Source organism: Mustela nivalis (assembly GCF_964662115.1).
Source record: "Mustela nivalis genome assembly, chromosome: 13".
Classification (NCBI taxonomy): domain Eukaryota; kingdom Metazoa; phylum Chordata; class Mammalia; order Carnivora; family Mustelidae; genus Mustela; species Mustela nivalis.
In genome coordinates this window covers 64,110,581-64,130,063 of record NC_139032.1, presented here as the reverse complement: position 1 = coordinate 64,130,063, position 19,483 = coordinate 64,110,581, and the positions used below count along the sequence as shown (strand labels likewise).

The window sequence follows — 19,483 nt, the reverse complement described above, 5'->3', positions numbered from 1 at the left end:
GTTTTCTCTCAGGTCTGCTGTACTACCCAGGCAACCATGTGTTTGAAGGCCCACACCTGCAAATTTGTAGGCAGGTATGTGAAATGTGTGCTGCTCTGGGACCAATGAAAACTTTGGCAAAGAATGTTGTTGTGGGCAAGTGGAAGAATCCTGGACATGGTGCCAGGAGCATAGGTCCCAGATCCAACCTGGGGGCTCTCAGCTATTTTCTGGGCCTCAGTTTCTGCATCTGTAAAATGGGAAGATCTGACTAAGAGATAATCAACCCTGCCAAATTAATAGCCTCTGGCAGGTCAGTATATTACCCTGGGATGTTGGGGAGGGGGGTAGGGGCAACAGTGTGATGCCGTACAGGAGAAACACGCTGTCACGTGTTTCCTGTAACACTCTTAAGTGACAGCGATAAGAGAAAGAAGGTGAGGAGGCGAGAGAGACTCCTGTCCCAGCCAAACACTCGACTTGGTCTTGGGAGTGACAACAGGACTTCAGTACTCACCGTGGCATATAAGGCGGAGTAAATGCTCAGAGCAGCATGTTTGGAGGGAAAGGATCTCCGAGCCTTTTCTATCACTTCCACGTCCCCAGTGCAAATGTTCCCATTGTTGATGAACTGCTGGTGTGCCCGGCAGTCTGCACTGGTGTAGTTCGGCTTGCACACTGTCAGGAAGTATGGCGTAAGGTGCCCTGTGACCACCTGCCCGGCATTTACAAAAATGTCAGTAGCAAAAAGTCCGAAGGCGAATACCCCTACAAGGAGAGTGGAAATGATCAGGAATGATGACACCGATACAGTTTTGTCCCCGAGAGAAGACGGAGCAGTGAGAGTCCACAACAACCGCCAAAGAGGACCTCACCGGAGTCAGATGGTCCCCTGACTTTTGTCTTTGCAGGGACTGGTGCCTGCTTCCCCAACCATTTTTTCCTCTAAACTGATGCCGACCTAACATGTTTGCATGTTATCGTTTTGTATAAGTAAGGCGGAAGCAACACGTTCAAATGGAAGGAACTAGAATTTTGGAGTCCTACTGATCTGCCTCCATCGAGCCCCAGCGTTGCTGATTCACTCACTGTGTGTAAGCTATTTGCCTTCTCTGAACCTTGGGACCCTCAGTCACAACAAGGTTGGGGGCAGTGATGCCTCACAAAGAGGTTGGAAAGATGACAGGGGATAGGTCCAAAATACCCACTACAGTGCCTGGTTTCAATAGCTATTCAACAGCAGTTCGTTCCCTTTTTTCCCATAGAAAACATATTCTCCCTGGTCCTGTTTGGAAATGCAAGTACTCCGAAGGGATATCTATGAAATCAACGGCAGCTGAGAGTGAATGAGGTTGTGTAGGAATTCACCCTAAAAGAGAGAAAAAAAGGTCATTCCAGAAACCTTGATTGAACTGGATGTTTCACTTGATGTTGGACAGAGAAAATGACAAGGGACGGGTGTTAAAGACCGCATTCCTGACTGCTGCTCTGACGGCCTTCCACAAACTGAGCTGCTGAGAACAACACAAGTGTACCCTCTTACAGTTCTAGAGGTCTGACGTCCAAAATAGGTTTCACTGGGGTAAAATCAAAGTCTTAACAAGCTGTGTTCTTTCCAGAAGCTTGAGAGTAGAATTCATACTTTGCCTTTTCTAGCATCTAAGCTGCCTTCATTCCTTGTCTTGGACCCCTTCCCTTCCAGCAATCATACCGTCACGACCTCTGCTTCAACTGTCATACTTCCTCCTTTGACTCCGATTCTCCTGCCTCCCTCTTAAAAAGACGCTTAGATTACATTGAGTCCACTTGACTAATTCAGGATAATCTCATCTCAAGCTCCTGCATTAGTCACACCGGTAAATTCCCTCTTGTCATATAAGGTATCAAATCTACACAGTTTCTAGGGATTAGGATACAGCCATTCGGGGAGAGGAGGGCATGGTTCTTCCTGCCACACTGACTTTGCTGTTTGGCCGAGAATCCTGTGGGGAGGCTATCTTTCCTATCTTTTCTGGATTTTATCTGTCCTCTGGCAAATTCCACGGGATTAGTCCCAATAAGATTGAACATGATAAAGCAGAATTCCTTACTGGAAGCTTCACTGTGAACTCTTTCAAAGCCTATACAGTACAGCGATAGCTTCTCAATGGACTGCTGTTTCTTCGGTACACCAAGAGGTGCTGCAGCACCGAGCTACATACAAGTTGTTGGAAGGGATAAAGATTTCTGAAACGTGGCTCAATTATGGGAGAAGTTGGCAAGTGCAAGAGAGAGGGAGTGTTAACCCTTGTAAATGTCAAGGATCTGCTATAGTTTCAGTTAAATGTCTACCCAACTCGGATTCCCATACGATGTCCTCGATCTGCAAATTGTGCTGATATCAGCACCCAAAAGTTAATCCATTATCGCAGAAATGAAGGCAAGTTTGGCTGAAACCTTCATCCGGTTTTCATTTTGATCTGTATTGATTGCTGTAATTTTCCTTTTTGTGGCTCTGCCAGGATGTGCTTTATCACAATGAGAACTGGCTCTTTTAATAGCTTTGGCCGGCTCACTCTCAGAAGGTCTGACCTCTGAGAGTAGGCAATCATTGATCATTCATGGCAATTTTCACCCCCAGGTTCTGGAAGTCTGAATGGTTAGACTTTTTTTAACACCTTCCAGCGAGATTGTTAAAGACCAGGTCTCCCTGGCTTTTTCAAGAGGGCAATAAGTCTGTCTCGGCATACTTTTCCAGGAAACTAGGGTAATTTATGATTTATGAAAAAGGGAAAGTGGCATCACTTTCCTCTGGCATTTTATTTGTCAGAAGTGCTTCCCATCAGGGCAGGTTTGATCTTTCTGAGATGGGATTTCCAGGCTCCTCGGCTTGGTGTCTCAGGTGTCTCGTGGCGGTGCTGCCGTGGCAGCTCTGCTCTTTATTGTTCCGGGATATTTTTGCAGAAAGTGGGCCTTCCCCTCTTCCTCTCTGCTTCCTTAGGATCACCTCTGCTTTTCCTGATGGCTTAACAAGCGTCTGCTTTCCAAACAGTTCATTCTGGTGCATTTGATCTAGCTTCAGAAGGGCCCTGTGGCAGCCCCGGGGAATCCACCTGCCTGACATGGGCAGCGACAACAAAGGGCGGTGGACCCCACAGCAGCGAATCACAGAGAATGTTGGATCCTACAGGGCTTTTGTGAGACACTCCAGCCATCGCTCTGAACCCTGAGCTCCTTGTGTGTCTTTTCCCAGTCTCAGAAGCTCACAATAGCTACTTTTGTCCTTAGAATCAGGTGGAACACCATTTATGGTCTCCTGTATTGCAACGTATGATTTGAAGGAGATGTTTTTAACATGTCTATAGAACCTACCTTGGGGTCAAAGATTCTTTCAGTAAGGTCATATTTTTGAAATTTTAACAGATACGGTTTTTCATTCCTCTATTTATCTTCTGAATCTGCTCCCAATAGTACTCCTTGCTTGGGGGGAGCTGATCACATTTATGAATGAATTAACCACCAACAAAATAGTCTAAAAGTAAAGCACTTTTGGTTTGCCAGAGCTCCGTGCTCGAGACGCATGTAGATATTGTTGCTTTGTTTGGAATTCCAAAAAGGCTTGGCTCGGAAGACTAAGAGCCATGGTCTGACCACTGAGTTTCTAAAATCAAACTAACGTAGGAGAGGATGTGGCTGGGGAGGACACACAAGGAGGAGCTGGAATCCTGGTTGAGGGCGTGAAGAGGCATTCCCATTCACTCGGCCTCACACTGGCTGTCAAACCCAGGGACAGGGCAACAGAAACCTCCAGGATGATTTTTGGAAATCTAGTTGTTCCATCCCATCTCAGGAGCACTGCAGCTTTTTGGAGAAGCTTCACAACCAGCATGGTATCAGAATGGTGGGCCTCTATTAGCAAGGGCAGAGGGAGGAGAAAAATAGTAGAGCCCAAGGGACACCTCACAAAGCTCAGACACCCTAGTGTGGTATGGGATAAGGGCTTGTAAACTGCCACACTCTAAGGGATGACGGGCATTAGAATGCCGAGAGGACAAGAGGCTAGAGGGGCCTGGAATTAGGACAAAAAAATCGATGATGATGTCTATTGTCCTTGTCAGGATGACACAGATCAGCCAAGGGAACCTGAGCATGCTTCTTTGTGGCCTAAAGAGGACACCTGTCAGGCACGAAGAAGGAGGAAGGATGAAGAGAGAGGAAGCCAAAGATATTAAAAAGTCCTTATTTTTTCCCCTCAGGATTCCATATGGGTTCGTCTGATCTCAGTCTGTCTCAGGACAAGTTGGGATCTTTGATCACTAACAATGTAGGGCGTGGAGGTGCAACTCCGCGATTTGGTCCGTGCTATAGAATCGGTGCAGTAAACTACCCTTTTACTCAAATGTGAACGTAGCAGGAGCAGTGACATAACCAGGAAATGTACACTAGGAGTACTAGCAAAGCCACACATAACTGGCATGCTAGAAAAAGATACTAGGACTCAGAGCAGGATACCTTTAGGCCTTCCAAAACAAACAAACAAACAAAAAACAAAAAACAAAATTGGTCAAAATACATAACCAGACTTCCTGGTGCCAAGGAGGATGGTACTGCTTTCCACACAGGTGACTCTCATTAGGAAGCCTAGCCCCAGAGAGCAGGGTGGTAATGGGGTGAGGGGGCATTGGTGAGGTGAGGGAAGGACTAAATTCCTTTCAGCCACAAAGGTCCTGTGACCTGAAGGGGAACCTCTACATTGAAGGCCAACTATTCTATATTAAATTATAAATGTGTAATTTCTAGTTTAAAATGGCACCTTGCTTGACTGGCCCTGGTAGAGCAGCTCTCAGTGATCCACTGAAGCATCCACGACCGACGCCTGTGGAAAAAGAGGGAAACTCCCAGAGCCAACCTGAGGGGAGAGTCAGGAAGGGGTTTCCATTATCAGTAAGAGACATGGAGTGCGTTCTCTCTCTCTCTCTCTCTTTCTCTCTCTCTCTCAATCTCTCTCTCTCACACACACACACACACAAACACACGGACTTTTACTTCAGGAAAACTCGAACTTCTCCTTAGAAGACAGAGATGAGGGGAGAAAACCAAGGGCGAGATTTCGTTTCTCTCCTACCATCTGGCCCCTGACTCAGAGGTTCGGGGATGGAGATTCCTCAGAAAATATGGCCGTGGTCACCCTACTGGATGAGTTCTGCTCTTTGAATTTGCCTGGAACTGTCCTCTCTCCTTCTTCAGTTTTCTCAGCGTATTCAGGGACACACTCCTGGGCAAGAGCTAGGGGGGAGGCGGCAGAGGCACAGGCAGCGGCCTCTTCAGGGAACAGACCCACAGGCTCTAGAGACAAGCGCCTGCTGGGCCCTGCAGTTGTGTGTGGCAGTGGGGGTGCGAGGAGTGGAGGAGCTCCGGCAGAAAGCCTGCTGACTGGGGGCCGGCTCGCGCTGTGCACACCAGCCTGCTCTGCAGCTGTAGCTCTGAAGAGCAGGCCAAGAGCAAGCCACACTTCTGTCTGCTGATCAATACTATGGGTGGGTTTGCCTCGCCTGAGTGGATAGGGTGAAAGAAACAATCACCTATCACATGGGGTTTTGGAAAAAAATTCCTATATTAGACTAGTATGATATTGTTTTACTTTTTCCTACCTGTTGTCCCAGTGAGAATTTTACATGTGTGTGATTTTCTAGTGATGGCCAACTCTCCCGTTGGAATTGCAGAATATACAAGCCCTCTAAGAGCACGGAGAACATCTATTATAACGTTGTGTCCTAAGCACCCAGTATCAAATGTGATTGAGTAAACATTTAATATTTATTTGTGAATCAATTAATAGACTGCTAAAGAAACATCAGAATAAGAACAGGAGAAGAGAATGGAAAAAGCATAGGAACGTGTCCAGACTTTCTAGCTCAGGTAAGTGTCTCATATCCCGATTCCATTGAACACAGGGTTGACGTCTAACCATTTAGCATGTAAATCGTAGGGACTGTGTCTCTTTTTTATAAACTTCCCCCAAATTCAGCAGAGGCACTTAGGGAATAAAGAGGATAATTGGAAACTGGGACTTTCTAAGTGTCTCATAAGTCAGGAAAACTTGTAAATCATCATTTGGAAATTTTCAGTGCAACGAGAGTGAAAAAAAGCACCTTAAATTGGAATCTGGGGATCCGTGCTGTACCCAACAGGAGAGACTTCCTACCGAGGAGAGCTGTGAAGCACAAGGAGTCTGGAAATCACGATCAGTTTGGGGACAACTTTATACTTAGACATCTTCGAGAGAAATGTCTCCCTTTCTGATCCTGAGAACTTGCAATGGTTGTCAGTTTAAATATGAACACAGGAGTACATGACTCCTGCCTATTTTCATATGAAAAAGCTAACATCTAGAACTTTCAAAAAGAATAGGATATTGAAAAAGACACAAAAATGACTTATCCGGGTTAGTTTGGTAGCAGTATCTCTGAAGAGGGGGAGGGAATCCCATTTCTCCCTCAACACAAGTTCCCAGCTTCTTATCAAACTTTTCTAAAAGAGGGCTGCTCTTTTGTCTATGTTGAGCAAAACAATGCACTAAAAGAGAGGACTGAAGAACTACTGTGCTGTGTGACATTGAGAATGCTTGAACATTTTCTTGTGTTCAAAATTTAACCAGCTTTGTGAATCTTTTGCCTTCGCTTTCCTACTATGATGTTCAAGAAACAGAATACATCAGTTCCTAGCCTTCATTTTAGTAGGAAAATGGGTATTCCACACCAGCAAGTACAAATACGGGGGTTCACCAGTGCCATATTCCTCAGTGGAAGGGGAACACCTAAGGAACTCTTACGTTCAGTTTCCTCAGTGGACATCTCAACAGGGATGTCTTCTTTAGCCCTCCTTTCCGAGGACAATTCCTCAGGGTTTTTCCTCTTTCAAATGTCTGACTTCTCCCTTACTCCTGCTGGCCTTAAATATTTGCTCCTCAGTTCCCCTAGACAGTGTGGATCCAAAGCCTGGTTGACAGAGACAAAGATACTAAAAGTTTGCCAGAGGCTGTGAAATGTTTTTAAAGAGTTTATGGATTGAATGCTTGATTTAGAGTGCGCATGTGTGGGGGCAGGGGTGGGGGAGTGCGGGGAGCCGAGGCAGAGGGAAAGGAGAATCTTAAGCAGACTCTATGCTGAGCATAGAGCCCCACATGGGACTTGGTTTCAGGACTCCAAGAACATGACCTGAGCTGAAATCAGGAGTCCTACGGTGAGCCAACTGAGCCACCCAGGCACGTTGGCAGTGGAATAGTACAATAAAATGGAGAAACTAGATGCAAATAATTCTAGGAAGCATGCCCTAGATACAAACTAAATGTGGAAAGGGAAGATTTTAGATTCCTTACCTACCAAGGAATGTTAACAACGGGCATATCAAATTCTGGAGGACTTCCAAGTAACAGCCCTGGAGTTCTGCCCTTTCTGATCATGTTCCTAAATTTCTGAAGCGAAGCTGGTGATCTGAATCCTCTCCATTGCTAGCACCGACCAGCACCACATCCTGTTAGTGACTGATAGATACTGACCTAGTGTCTCTGCCTGATGCATTTTTTAGTTAGAGTTATTATGTACGTATGTAATAATTTAAATTATTTACAAAACACTACTTCTTTCTTTATTGAGGTGTAACTGACATATTTCAGGTGTGCAATATAATGGTTCGGTATTTGTAGATAGTGTAAATTTTATTTTTCACATAAAACTTTTGAAAGCACCCTTTATCAACTGTTGGGAGTCATTGCCAATATTCAGACAGTATTCTTGCATCTCACTGTGCCTAATTTTGTGATGATGTAATATCTTCATAGCAAAAGTATTCATATAATGTTTTAAGCAAAAATGTGAAGTCTATGTGTTTTCTTAAATCTTTAAAACTGAGGGTGATCTTGTTCCCAGGGAACGCGTTGCAGTGTTTAGAGACCATTTTGATTGTCACTATTGGGACAGGGGTGCTACCAATGAAGTGCCATGAATTTGCGTCGGCTCTTCTGCAAAGTGTTGAGAAAGTGGCTATCTACTTGTTCCTTTTATTAGAGTCCAGTCTTTTAAACACAGGGAGAGCGCTCAGGGAAGATCACTAGAGTCTCATATGACTAAATAACTCTTCTCTTGATAATGAGAGTAACCTACAGAGTTCTGGATAAGGAGACTTGTTCTCATTCATGGAGGATGACACTCAAAGAAGAACAGATTTGTTCTGAACCATAGGCAGACTCATCACAACTTCTGGAGACCTAAGCAGAGATCTGGCTTTGCCTTTTAGTCATTCAGGGCTCCCAGTTCCAGCACCTCCTCACCCCTCCAAATGTCCCAGGCATCTTTGCTCCCTAGAAGGAAGTACCAAACATGTCCGTCTCAAAGTCTGGTGGCTTCACTGCTTATGAAGCCCAGAGACAGAGGTTCCAGAAATGGAGGCTCCATTTTCCCCCGAAGATCTATACTGGCTTTCTCCTCCTGATGTATATCCTGGAGCTTCAACTTTGGTTTCTATCGCTGAGTTCCAGAAATATCTCCATTGGCTTATAGGCTCATGCCTTGCTTTGCCTTTGGCATTTTTCTGTCCAGATGATGAAAGTTGGGTGCCTGGGCACTGCAAGTTTTTTTTAGGAAAAAACCGGAACCTTAACTTTTTTCACTTGGTACAAGGGGCACCTACTTTCCTGGAATGGTCACTGTCCTGCTAGGAAGTCACTGCCAAGTCTAGACAATTCTCCTTGAAGGACAGCCTCTCCCTCCCCACTTAAAATTGCATATCTGCCCCTACAAACTGCCCATTTCCTTTTTCTATGTTATTTTTCCACATGACACTTATCTTCTCATGAACACTACAATTTACTTATTTATTTTGTTTAATGCTTGGCTTCCCCTACTAGAATAAAAACTCGGTGAGGGCAAATAAATCTCTCTTTGGTTCACTAATATGTCCTCAGCAACTTCATCAGTGCTTACCATATGGTAGATGCCCACCTAAATCATTTGCTGAAGGTTGAATGAATATGATCAGTCCTCTAATTTATAAATATAAATAATGTATTATATATAAATTGTATAATCAGTATAAATACTGAATGTACATAGAATGGGCTTCCTGAATCCAGTTAAGTCTCTTTTTAGATAAAGTACATTTAAGTGACTTTCAAAATTGAGAAGGATTTTCTAGTTCTCAAAAAAGGCTGACATTAAGCTTGTCTCAGGGTACCAATTCTTATGACCATAAAACACTGTGACCTTTGAAGCTGCATTTAAAATATTCATGCTCCATTTAGATCACACTTAATTTATGGCAATTAATTAGTGTTACACGATTAACAGTTTACCAGGGTGCTTTCTATTCTGTCCAGTGCTACCTAATCCTCAGACCTGACCTAAATGGCATAAGACTCGCTTGGTATTTAATTAAATTTTTATTATAAGTAATCATGGAACAACTATGTGATCCTAAATGGAAAACCCGTAATAAATAGCTTCTGGGTGACAGGCTATTCTAGTTGTAAATAGATAGTTTAATCCTGATGTATTTGGATGAATTTTTCCCTTTAACCCAAAAGAAATTAGTTATTCAAGAAGGGAAAGTTAATTTAGTTTTCCTTCTATATGGCAAAAAAACCTCAAAACCCTCATCAAATTCTAATGCTTTTTATTCATTACTTTTTAATATTAAACCAAAAGTTTACTATTGAATAATTGGTGTTTACAAGGCTACATTTACTCAAGTATATTAGTAATAAATGTAACCAAACTTCTCTTCATGAATTTTTTTGAAAATGTGACTTCCTTATTTTGTCCTTGCTGCTGCAAAGAGAATGCAAGGGTTTATCTCTTTTGAGAACTTAGATCTATGTGTTTTTGCTGTTCAATTTAGTGCAACAACAAAAGAGATGCTATAAGAAGGGAAAGGAATGCAGAGGAAAATGTTGAGGAGATGGAGAAGTCCAAGTCTGTGTTACTAATTTGACTGCATTTGTTTTTATAAAATGTTGGTGAAATGTGTTAGTTCAGTCAATTCTTTTCCTCCCTTCCCACATCATGGAAACAACTTGAGAAATTAAACCGTTCAGAGGTGGGTACAACCTACATTCGGGAGGCTGGGCATCTTTCTTCTAACGACCACTTTGGGAAAACCAATTTATTATTGGATCTGTGAATCACAGCAATTCCATCCTCTCTGTCAAGGTCAACGCAGCTATTATCTTCTTCATTTAATATTTTCCATCTGACTTCACTATTTTTGCCATTTTCTCACTGAACATTTATGTTGGAACTCTGGGGTAGACTGAGGGGATACGTTCAAGTCCACACCAGCCAGCCTAGAGAAGACTGAGAGGCAAGTTACCACTCTCAGCTCTGCTTCCCACGCTGAAGGTCTTGTTAAAAGACTTGCCCAACCTTCTGAATAGCCTCTCACTAGCCCCTATTTTTCCTTCCCTTTGCCCCCTTAAAAAAATGTTTAACTCTTTTTCTGACTTTAAAATTATAGATATTCATGATAAAAATTGGAAATTATAGAATAGAAAGCAAAAGGTAAAAATTATTCAACCATTCTCCTACAACTCAGAAATGATATAGGTTGACTATGAGTGTATTTCCCTTCAATCTTTCTTCATCGTGATACACATACACACACACACACCCCTATGATGTATCCTTATTTTGAAATAATTATAGATTCATAGTGTCTTGACTTTTTCAAATAACATTATATCATGAATATTTCCCCTTTCATTAAAAATTCTTTTTTTTTAAAGATTTTATTTATTTTATTTGACAGACAGAGATTACAAGTAGGCAGAGAGGCAGGCAGAGAGAGAGAGAGAGAGAGAGAGGAGGAAGCAGGCTCCCCGCTGAGCAGAGAGCCCGATGCGGGACTCGATCCCAGGACCCTGAGATCATGACCTGAGCCGAAGGCAGCGGCTTAACCCACTGAGCCACCCAGGCGGCCCTCATTAAAAATTCTTAAATATAACATCTTCTGAGGTTGTAACTTACGGTGTTAGCATTATTTTGAAAAAAGTGTATCATTAGATATTTATCATTAATGTTATGAAAAGAATTTTAGTACATAAAAATTAATTTACATCAATGACCATCTCCTTGGGATAAATTATTTGAAGTGGAATTTTGGGTTAAAAAGGATAGCTATTTTTTAAAAAATATTTTATTTATTTATTTGACAGAGTGAGATCCTAAGTAGGCAGAGAGGCAGGCAGAGAGAGAGAGAGAGGTGGAAGCAGGCTTCCAGGACCCTGAGACCATGACCTGAGCGGAAGGAAGGGGCTTAACCCACTGAGCCACCCAGTCTTATTTTTAAGACTATTGAAATACACTGTCAAACTGCTATACAGAAAGTATATAGATACAGTCTTTCCAGAAATGTATTTGAATCCCAAGCTTCTCCTTACCCTTGACAGCATAAAGCATTACTTCGTTTAAAAATATTTTGCTAATTCCCTGGTCATTTTGCAGTGAGAAGCTAATCATATTTGTTGGGAAATACTATTTGTAATGGATTCTAGAATAATTACATAAACTGCAAGAGAAAATCATGCAATTTCAACTTAGTTAGAACAGTTAGGTAAAACAGTTGTCATTTTCTGATGATTTTTGGTGACTCTTAAGCACAACAAAAGGGCTGTTAAGCTCTTTACAATAACATTTCTAATACATTTGATTACTATCTTACTTCAATTTTTTCAAAGGAAAACCTCCTCATTTAAAGGATCTTTAAGTAGTATGTTTTTTTCCTCTTATAAAAAACATTCATCCAGATACTCAAAAAAAGTAAGTTGCCCTTCTTACGATACACAGACCCCTACCCCACCTCCAACTCTCCTATATGAAGTTAGGACAGACTTCTTTGAGTTTGTCTTAGAAATTGCCTAACTTATGTACTTTAATTTCCTAAAACTAAGCTGAAGAGTGGTAATAAAGTTAATTAAACAGGAGGCAAATGAATATTTGCCAGCATTTATGGAAGCAATTTCAGGCAAATCTGTGATTTAATAACGTTAATCATTGTTCTTTACTTATTAAAAAAAATTATTGAAAACCTACTATGTGCCAGGCATTTTGCAATATGCTGTTGATAAAAAGTGAAAAGATACAATCCCTGCTCTCCAAAGGATCACAAAGTAATAGGAGTAACAGCCTTGCATAGTTACAGGGATATAGTAAGTGCCTATAAAAGACGCAGGCTCAGTGGGGGCCTGGGAGCTACCTGTCTGGCATGGTCAAGAGGTAATGTGTTAGCAGTGTTCTGGAGGCTGAGGAGGACTGTCAGCCTGAAGGGCGAGAGGATGGCAATGGGGTTCTGCCGACAGAGGAACAGCTCATGAACAGGAACCAGAGATAGGCGTCACACTGTTCAAAACACCAGGAATGCTCTGGGAAGCAGGGAAATGACTTGATCATAGTTTGGATCCAGAAAGATCTGCAAAATGGTCAATGGAAGATATTTTTGTGCACCTGGGGCTCCCGGAGCCATGTTGCAGGATAGGATGCAGGGGGACCACTGAGAGGGCAAGGTATTTCACTGGCCTACACGCAGGGCTCCCCACCTTCAGAGTGATTTGGAATCACCTGGATGACCAGTCATGAAATACAGATCATCAGGCTCCATTCCCAGACTTTCTGATTTGGTAGGTATGGGATGACGCCTAAGAATGTACATTTCTAAGAAGTTCTCAGATGGCTTGAGGTGACCTCTAGGATCTTGATTTAAGTAACTGAGCAGATGCTGGTGCCATAAAACAGAGGAGGGAAAGCATGAAGCAAGTGCTTCCATACCCAGCAACCTCCCTTCCTTCTTGATGCTTTTCCTCCAGTTCTCCAAGATTTGCAAGTTACCTGCTGCCTGTCTCCACACCCTTCCCCGTGAGCAGCATCTCTGTTAGCTTATGATAGACTTCAATGGACAATGTCACCAATTATGAAAATGGGAGTTTGATGCTTCTCTTGGGTGAGACATTTCTACTTTAATCATCCTCCTGAAACCACGCCTCCGCTCAATGCACTGACTCCAGTAGGAATTTCAGGTACTACCACAGGCAATCTGCAGGATTCATTCCTGGATAGTTGGGGGGGGGGGTGCTGTTGCTATCCCTCATTGAACAAATCTTGCCCCGACAATGCACTGAGACAGGCGGATATACATGATAGACGCCGGTTATAATTTCTGTTTTTTGGACTTTGCTCCAGATTCTTTCCTTATCTTTGCCAAGAAAGAACAACAGTGACTTTTTAAAAAATCTCCAGTTAACTGTAAATAACCTTCTGCTTTAAATAACTTGCTCTAATTATATGATCAGGCAGTGATCATAAAATCTTCTCTGAATCAAATTACGCAAATGCGTGTATAGACATATACACTCTCACACTGCTCGGGAAAAGTGACTTTACGCCATTCTATAGCAGATTCTTCATCTGTACAATTAAGATTATAAATTACCTTACAGGGCCTTGGATGGATTAAATGAAATAATGCTCATAAAGTGTCTAGCCCACTGTCCTGTATAATAAAGATTCTCTTCCCTCCTTTATTTTCTCCTTGATGATTTGTTACCTCGCCACTTTGGTGGGAAGTGACCAAACTTTGGACATCTTTGAAAGGCACCACTGTTTGGCATGAGTGAACTCACAGACAGTGACATCATATTGACCAGGGATTACCCAGTGAGCTCACTGGAGACTTCCACAGGTCATTGTGCCGATCCCATCAGTAGATGCTGAAGACAACTTTTTTTGAAGACCATTTTTAAAATTTAAGATTCTACTTATTTATTTGAGAGAGAGAGAGAGCGGGCATGCACAAGCATGCACAAGTCAGGGTAGGGGTTGCAGTAGAGGGAGAGGGAGTAGACTCCTACCAAGCGAGCAGGGAGCCATACAGGACATGGGCATGGGCGGGAGCTGGATCCCAGGACCCCAGATCATGATCTGAGCAGAAGCTCAACTGACTGAGCCACATAGGTAGCTGTGAAGACTATTTTAATGTTAACAGTTGCTTCTTTTAAGTTAGATTTTCTTAGGCTTCTCACGGCTACCACTTCCCTCATTCCCACTCCAATCACAAAAGTTCTTGCATTTTTTATTTTAATGTGGTCATTTGCTTATGACTTGAAGTACTCCAACCCTTTTCTACAATAGGAAAAAAAGAGGATTAAGGATAACCAAAAGAGTTGAGAGGATGTTATATTCTGGCCTTCACTTTCCCAGCTGTCAGTTCTATAGGTTTTAATTAATTAATTAATTAATTAATTTTTAACGATTTTATTTATTTAGAGAGAGGAGGGGATGGCAGGCTCTCGAGCAGGGAGCCCGATGCAGGGCTCGATTCCAGGACCCTGAGATTATGACCTGTGCCGAAGGCAGAGGTTTAACCCATTGAGCCACCCAGGCACCCCTGTAGGTTTTAAAGAGTATCACAGCTTGTTTTTATACCAGCAATGTTCACACTTTGGGAGCTTTATCCTGGCTCCCATGAACATCTGGTCAGTAGATACTTGTAGGAGCTCATTTGAACACTGTACCAGTTATTTATTGAGTATTTACTGTTTAGGAACTCTGCAAAATCTAATTCCTACGTATTCCCATATACATATTCATTCCCACTCTATAACCATTATCCACATCACCTCAGATGTTTTTATAAAAGTCCTAGGAGGAGAGATATAGAACACGCTTTAGTTACCTCTTATCATGAACACTAATAAAGCTATTTGTTTTCCAACCTTGGAAAGGCACCATTCTCCAGATTCTGATGGGTTACATTTCCCATACTTTGAGTAGAGTTCACTGCATAACAAAATTATACTGGATGGGAAATCTTTGTCAGGAAATTTGATTATTTCTAAATTCATTTTATTTGTGTCCCCCGCTGTGCCCCCCCCCCACCAGACTCAGTTAAATGGTATATGACAATATCTGGTCAATATTAAAATATATGTCTAGAGAGTATCTCAGATAAATATTGTGTAGGGGGAAAAAAAACAAGCTGAAATCATTTGTAAGAGAATTGAGTAAGTCCTGCTTCACTTCAAGGATGAAAAATTGGACTTGGCATCATGATCAGGCTCAATGGCTCCACTTCCTGGAAAACCCCTAAAGAAACTTTGCTTTTAAAGTTGATGCTCCCATAGCTTAGTCTATTCCATCAAGCGTGTTCATCTGTAGTAAGTTCAGCAGATTGGACCTATAAGCGAGGGGTCGGTTCGGCAAGCTCTTGTACTCACCTATGAATCTTATGATCCTTCGGAGTAAGGGGTTCAGGTAACAGCATTCTCCGGTCAGTATGGTTTTCTCCTGGGCAATCAAAGATTCTCTGGTTGACTTTATGAAATACATGGATATCTCACCAATAAAAATCTGGAGAAGGAATGTTTAAGAAATATCATGTTGGAGAGAATGGTCTGATAAAGGAGACCAGTGACTTTAAAAAACCAAGAGCAAAACCCAAACTTTTGAGGCTCCAGATCCTTTTAAAAGATGTCATGCTGTAGGGAGTGGGGTTTAATTATTAGTTTATATTTACTTCTTCAAAAGAATTAGAGATGGCAATAACTGATCATTTTGGTGAGGTTTCAGGCAATTCTATCAAATTCTAAATTCTTATAAAAACACAAGTTGCCATAATAAATTATAATAGAATCCATGATAAGGCTCACTCCTGCTGGGAATAAATTCTTTTAACTGAATGGGTGAGCTGCAATGCTGAGAAATGACTGGGACAGTCGTATGCCCAACAAGGCATTAAAAGTACACATCATGATAAATTTTGACTTTGTTATGTGGCAATACATTATTTACCTGATAAATCTTTATTTGAACATGTTGGTCTGAGCTATACTTCTCATGCTGTGAACTGGCTGACCATCCCTTCTTTATAATTGGCATTTCTCTCATTATCTGGAACTAATATGTATGTAGTACCACATTAATCACAATGCCTTTGTGTAGATCGTTTCTTGATTACGCTTCTTGCACTCAGGGTGGTGTATTCCTATTTAAAATAAGGAGGTAAGTTGTCACCAACTTACCATCAGTAAGCTGTCATCAACTTACCACCAACTCATCATCAACTGAGAATCATCAGCAAAGAATAAAGTTAGTAATCACCACCATCTATTGGTAACTAGGTGTCAGGTGCTTCATCATAGTATTTTTCATGCTCAGCAGGTCTCTAGTGTAGGCATTATTACCCTTCTTTCACTGGTGAAGAAAGTTCAGGACTCCCCCAGAGCATCCAGCTAGCATGTGGAATCACTGGGACTGGTTTCCATGACGCCTAAATTCCAAAGTTCACACCTTCCACCGCATCATATGCCATTTTTATTTTTCTCATCCCAACTTTGACATTCCCCCAGAAGAATGTGACCTTAGAGATGTTTTTTGCCAGGCACACGCTTATGGTGTTAGATAAACTTTATCACTGTGTAAGAGTTCCCCTTTCCCTCACATTCCTCCTGTCATTACGGAATATCTGTTTAGATGGATAAAGACGACAACATCATGAGTGGCACATGGGTGTGGAAATTGAACTGTAGAATTGTAAAACTGGTGTCATTTACAGGTATTTTCTGCTTTACAAGCAAGGAAACTGAAGGACTTGGGGACGTGGCCACACATGGTCGGACAATAACAGAGGCATCCCTGAAATGTAGCTGTTACCATCACCCCATGTGCCCATGTTATCTGGTTGCACAAATATAACATCTGTGGCTCAGACGGGTTAAATAATCTGTCCAAGGTCAGGGCTCATAAGTCACAAACCCCAGCTCTGAAGCCAAGAAGACCTGGTTCCAGAGCCTTCATGTTCACGACTTACGCTTTTACTTGGAAGTGACTCAAGAAAAATAGTTGAACAGAGAAGTCAACACAAGTCAAGTGGAGTGTGTTTCAAATACTGAAAAACTCAGATGCTATTAAAATACAGGACAGAATGGTGTTGTGGACATAGAACTGGAGGCCAGTCAGAATGGGACAGGACACTGGCAGGAAGAGACGGGACTCGGGGTCTGACGGGTGCACAATGGCGCGTATCATGCTGGCAGATGCTAAGGATGGCTGTTCAGACCTTGCACTTTTTTGTGCCTAATGTCCCTTGGAATTAACAATGCACTGATGCTCTGCCACGGACAAATATTTCAATAGCTTTAAGAACTCAGCCCGCCCTCTTTTCTAGGAACACCTATCTCTGCTAAAATAAGGTGCCGAGGGGTTTTGTTTGTCCTGACTACACATGATGGAACTGCACTGCCGTTCTTTATCTTTGTGAACAGATGGGGAAAAATTCACGCATGCTTGAATACGTGAAACAGTATTTCCTTGAGGGAGCTTTCTCTGATTCCACAGACTAGCTCCAACATTCTTGTTATACATGGATTTCTTACCTTGTGTTTCTCTTTTCTATTTCTTACCAGAAATGGTTACATATTATTATTGTTGTTGTTCTTTGTCATGGGATGTCCTGTCTGTCTTATTTTTGGTTATACTCTCCCAGGGCTTAGCCAAGTGTAAGGTACAAAGTAGTTATTCAATGCTGAATGAATGAAGCATATCAGATTAATGAAGGTCTTTTGGAATACAAGTTGAATGAGGTAGATTATAAAGAACACAAAACAATATCCGCCATGGATCCTTCCAGACCTAGTGAAAAGGTCACTACCCTTCCCAAAGCCTTTGCCAGTCCCCTCAGGAAAAGAGGGACCCTGTCTTGTCATTGTCTCCACAACACATTATAAAGATCTCTATCCCGACATCTATCCCATTAACTGTAATGATTGTTTGTATGTCCTTCTTCGTTTGGCTATGTTGTCCTTATAGGAAGGACTTCTGCCATTCCGTGTATGGTGCTTAGAACAGGGACTGATACATAGTAGGCTCAATCGATATTTGTTGAATGAATAAAAGGTTGAATCTTTAGGAGACCTACTTAGAGAATCCTCTGACCTTAATTTCTCTGAAGATGAACAATGCAGGAAATTGACAATATGGACAAGAAAGCACACAATTCTCGGTGTATTGCTTAAGATGAAATAAAAACCAAGGGCTAAGTAATCCAAAGTGAATGATCTCTTCAAACTAAATTCACTCGTACACTCTTTTTGCATCTGATAGTTCTGGAGAGGGAGCACCCACTCTGCCAGGAACTGTTTTAGCACTGGAGGCAGAGACGTGAACATATATCTGGTGTGTATGAGTATGTAGGGAGGGCACAGAATACTAATAAATACATCATGTAATGTCATGGAACGACATATGATTACAAAGCGACAGGGAAATGAGATAGAGGGTGATAACCACATAAGGATACGCGTGAGAAGAAATGAACATTGCTTGCCTTAGCCATTTAAGAAGCCCAAAACATTCTTTTTCTATAGGAAAGAGATGTGCGTATTCTAGAAATTCTCCATTTAGTGACGCTTTCTACTACTCACACATGAGGGCAAAGAAAGCAAGAAAATGTGTGAGAGAATCTATATACACCCTATTCTTCTTAAAGATACACATGTGCATACACACATACCCACATAAAAATCTCAACAAAATCACTCCAAGTCGTACCAAACCAAACCAAACTTGTCATGCAAAAGGGCATGGGGCTCAAATAAAATGTCCACAAATCCTAAGACCCTCACATCAAAGGTAATAAGCAATACAAGAATTGTTCCTATTGGCAACATTATTAAAATTCCAATTAAGGTATAAAGCATAAAAGAAAAAAACAGAGCAAGGACACTTACTATACTATATACAATACTGGGAGTATGTTCAGTGATAATAAATGTTTACATAAGGAAGAAAGGAAGGAAAGGAAGAAGGAGAGGGGGGAAAGGGATCCTTTTATAACTACCAGGTAGGAACATATTCCTGGTCTTCAGTTAAGACTGTGATGGACATAAAGGTTGCTGAAGAAGCAGCTCAGCGCTCAGGCTGCAGTGAGTAGGCTTTGTGGATTTCATTTCTCTGTATTTTACCGACCATACCTAAGGTGTTATTTGTCCATCTACTGGATCCCCTAGTCTCATTTAGGGCCTGATTATGCTTGGAGAGAGTGAAAGAATTCTGCTTGATAAAGGAAAAGGTCTCTCTTCTTTCCTGCTAGGCCTCCAACCCACACTGAACACCATTTTGTACAAGGCGGCAGGTTTATGACTCTGGTTTTGGGAGTGGCTGGGTTCCTCCATCTCTGTCTCTGCCACACACTCTGCCTCCTATCCCTCTGTTCAGAGAGCGACTGGGACATGTGGGACTCTCCAGGTGTTTGGCCCTGGCTGTCTTATTATGGCCTTTCTGACTGTTGGCTGACAAACATTATATCACTCACAGCAAATGAGAATACCCTCTGGCGAGAAATGACCAAGGCCAAGTTCTAGATCTGGCAGTGGATGAACTGCAAATGAATTTCATTGGTGCATTTCTTATCCCCCAGCTATGCTGGCTACAACCCCACGTGACATAAGACATTTAGAGAACAGTAAATATACTTTAAGTAATGA

At 42.0% G+C, this 19,483-nt stretch overlaps 1 protein-coding gene across 2 annotated transcripts in view; it reads right to left on the bottom strand.

Annotated features, from left to right (window-relative positions):
* The window catches only part of PLPPR1 (phospholipid phosphatase related 1), a 254,231-nt gene that overhangs the window by 13,492 nt on the left and 221,256 nt on the right, over positions 1-19,483 (bottom strand). For both annotated transcript variants that reach the window (XM_082696793.1, XM_082696794.1), the window contains 2 exons: positions 15,218-15,350; positions 497-747 (listed from right to left, as the gene is read on the bottom strand). In XM_082696793.1, the coding sequence (XP_082552919.1) occupies positions 497-747; positions 15,218-15,350 (384 nt within the window). The remainder of the gene's footprint in view (positions 1-496; positions 748-15,217; positions 15,351-19,483) is intronic.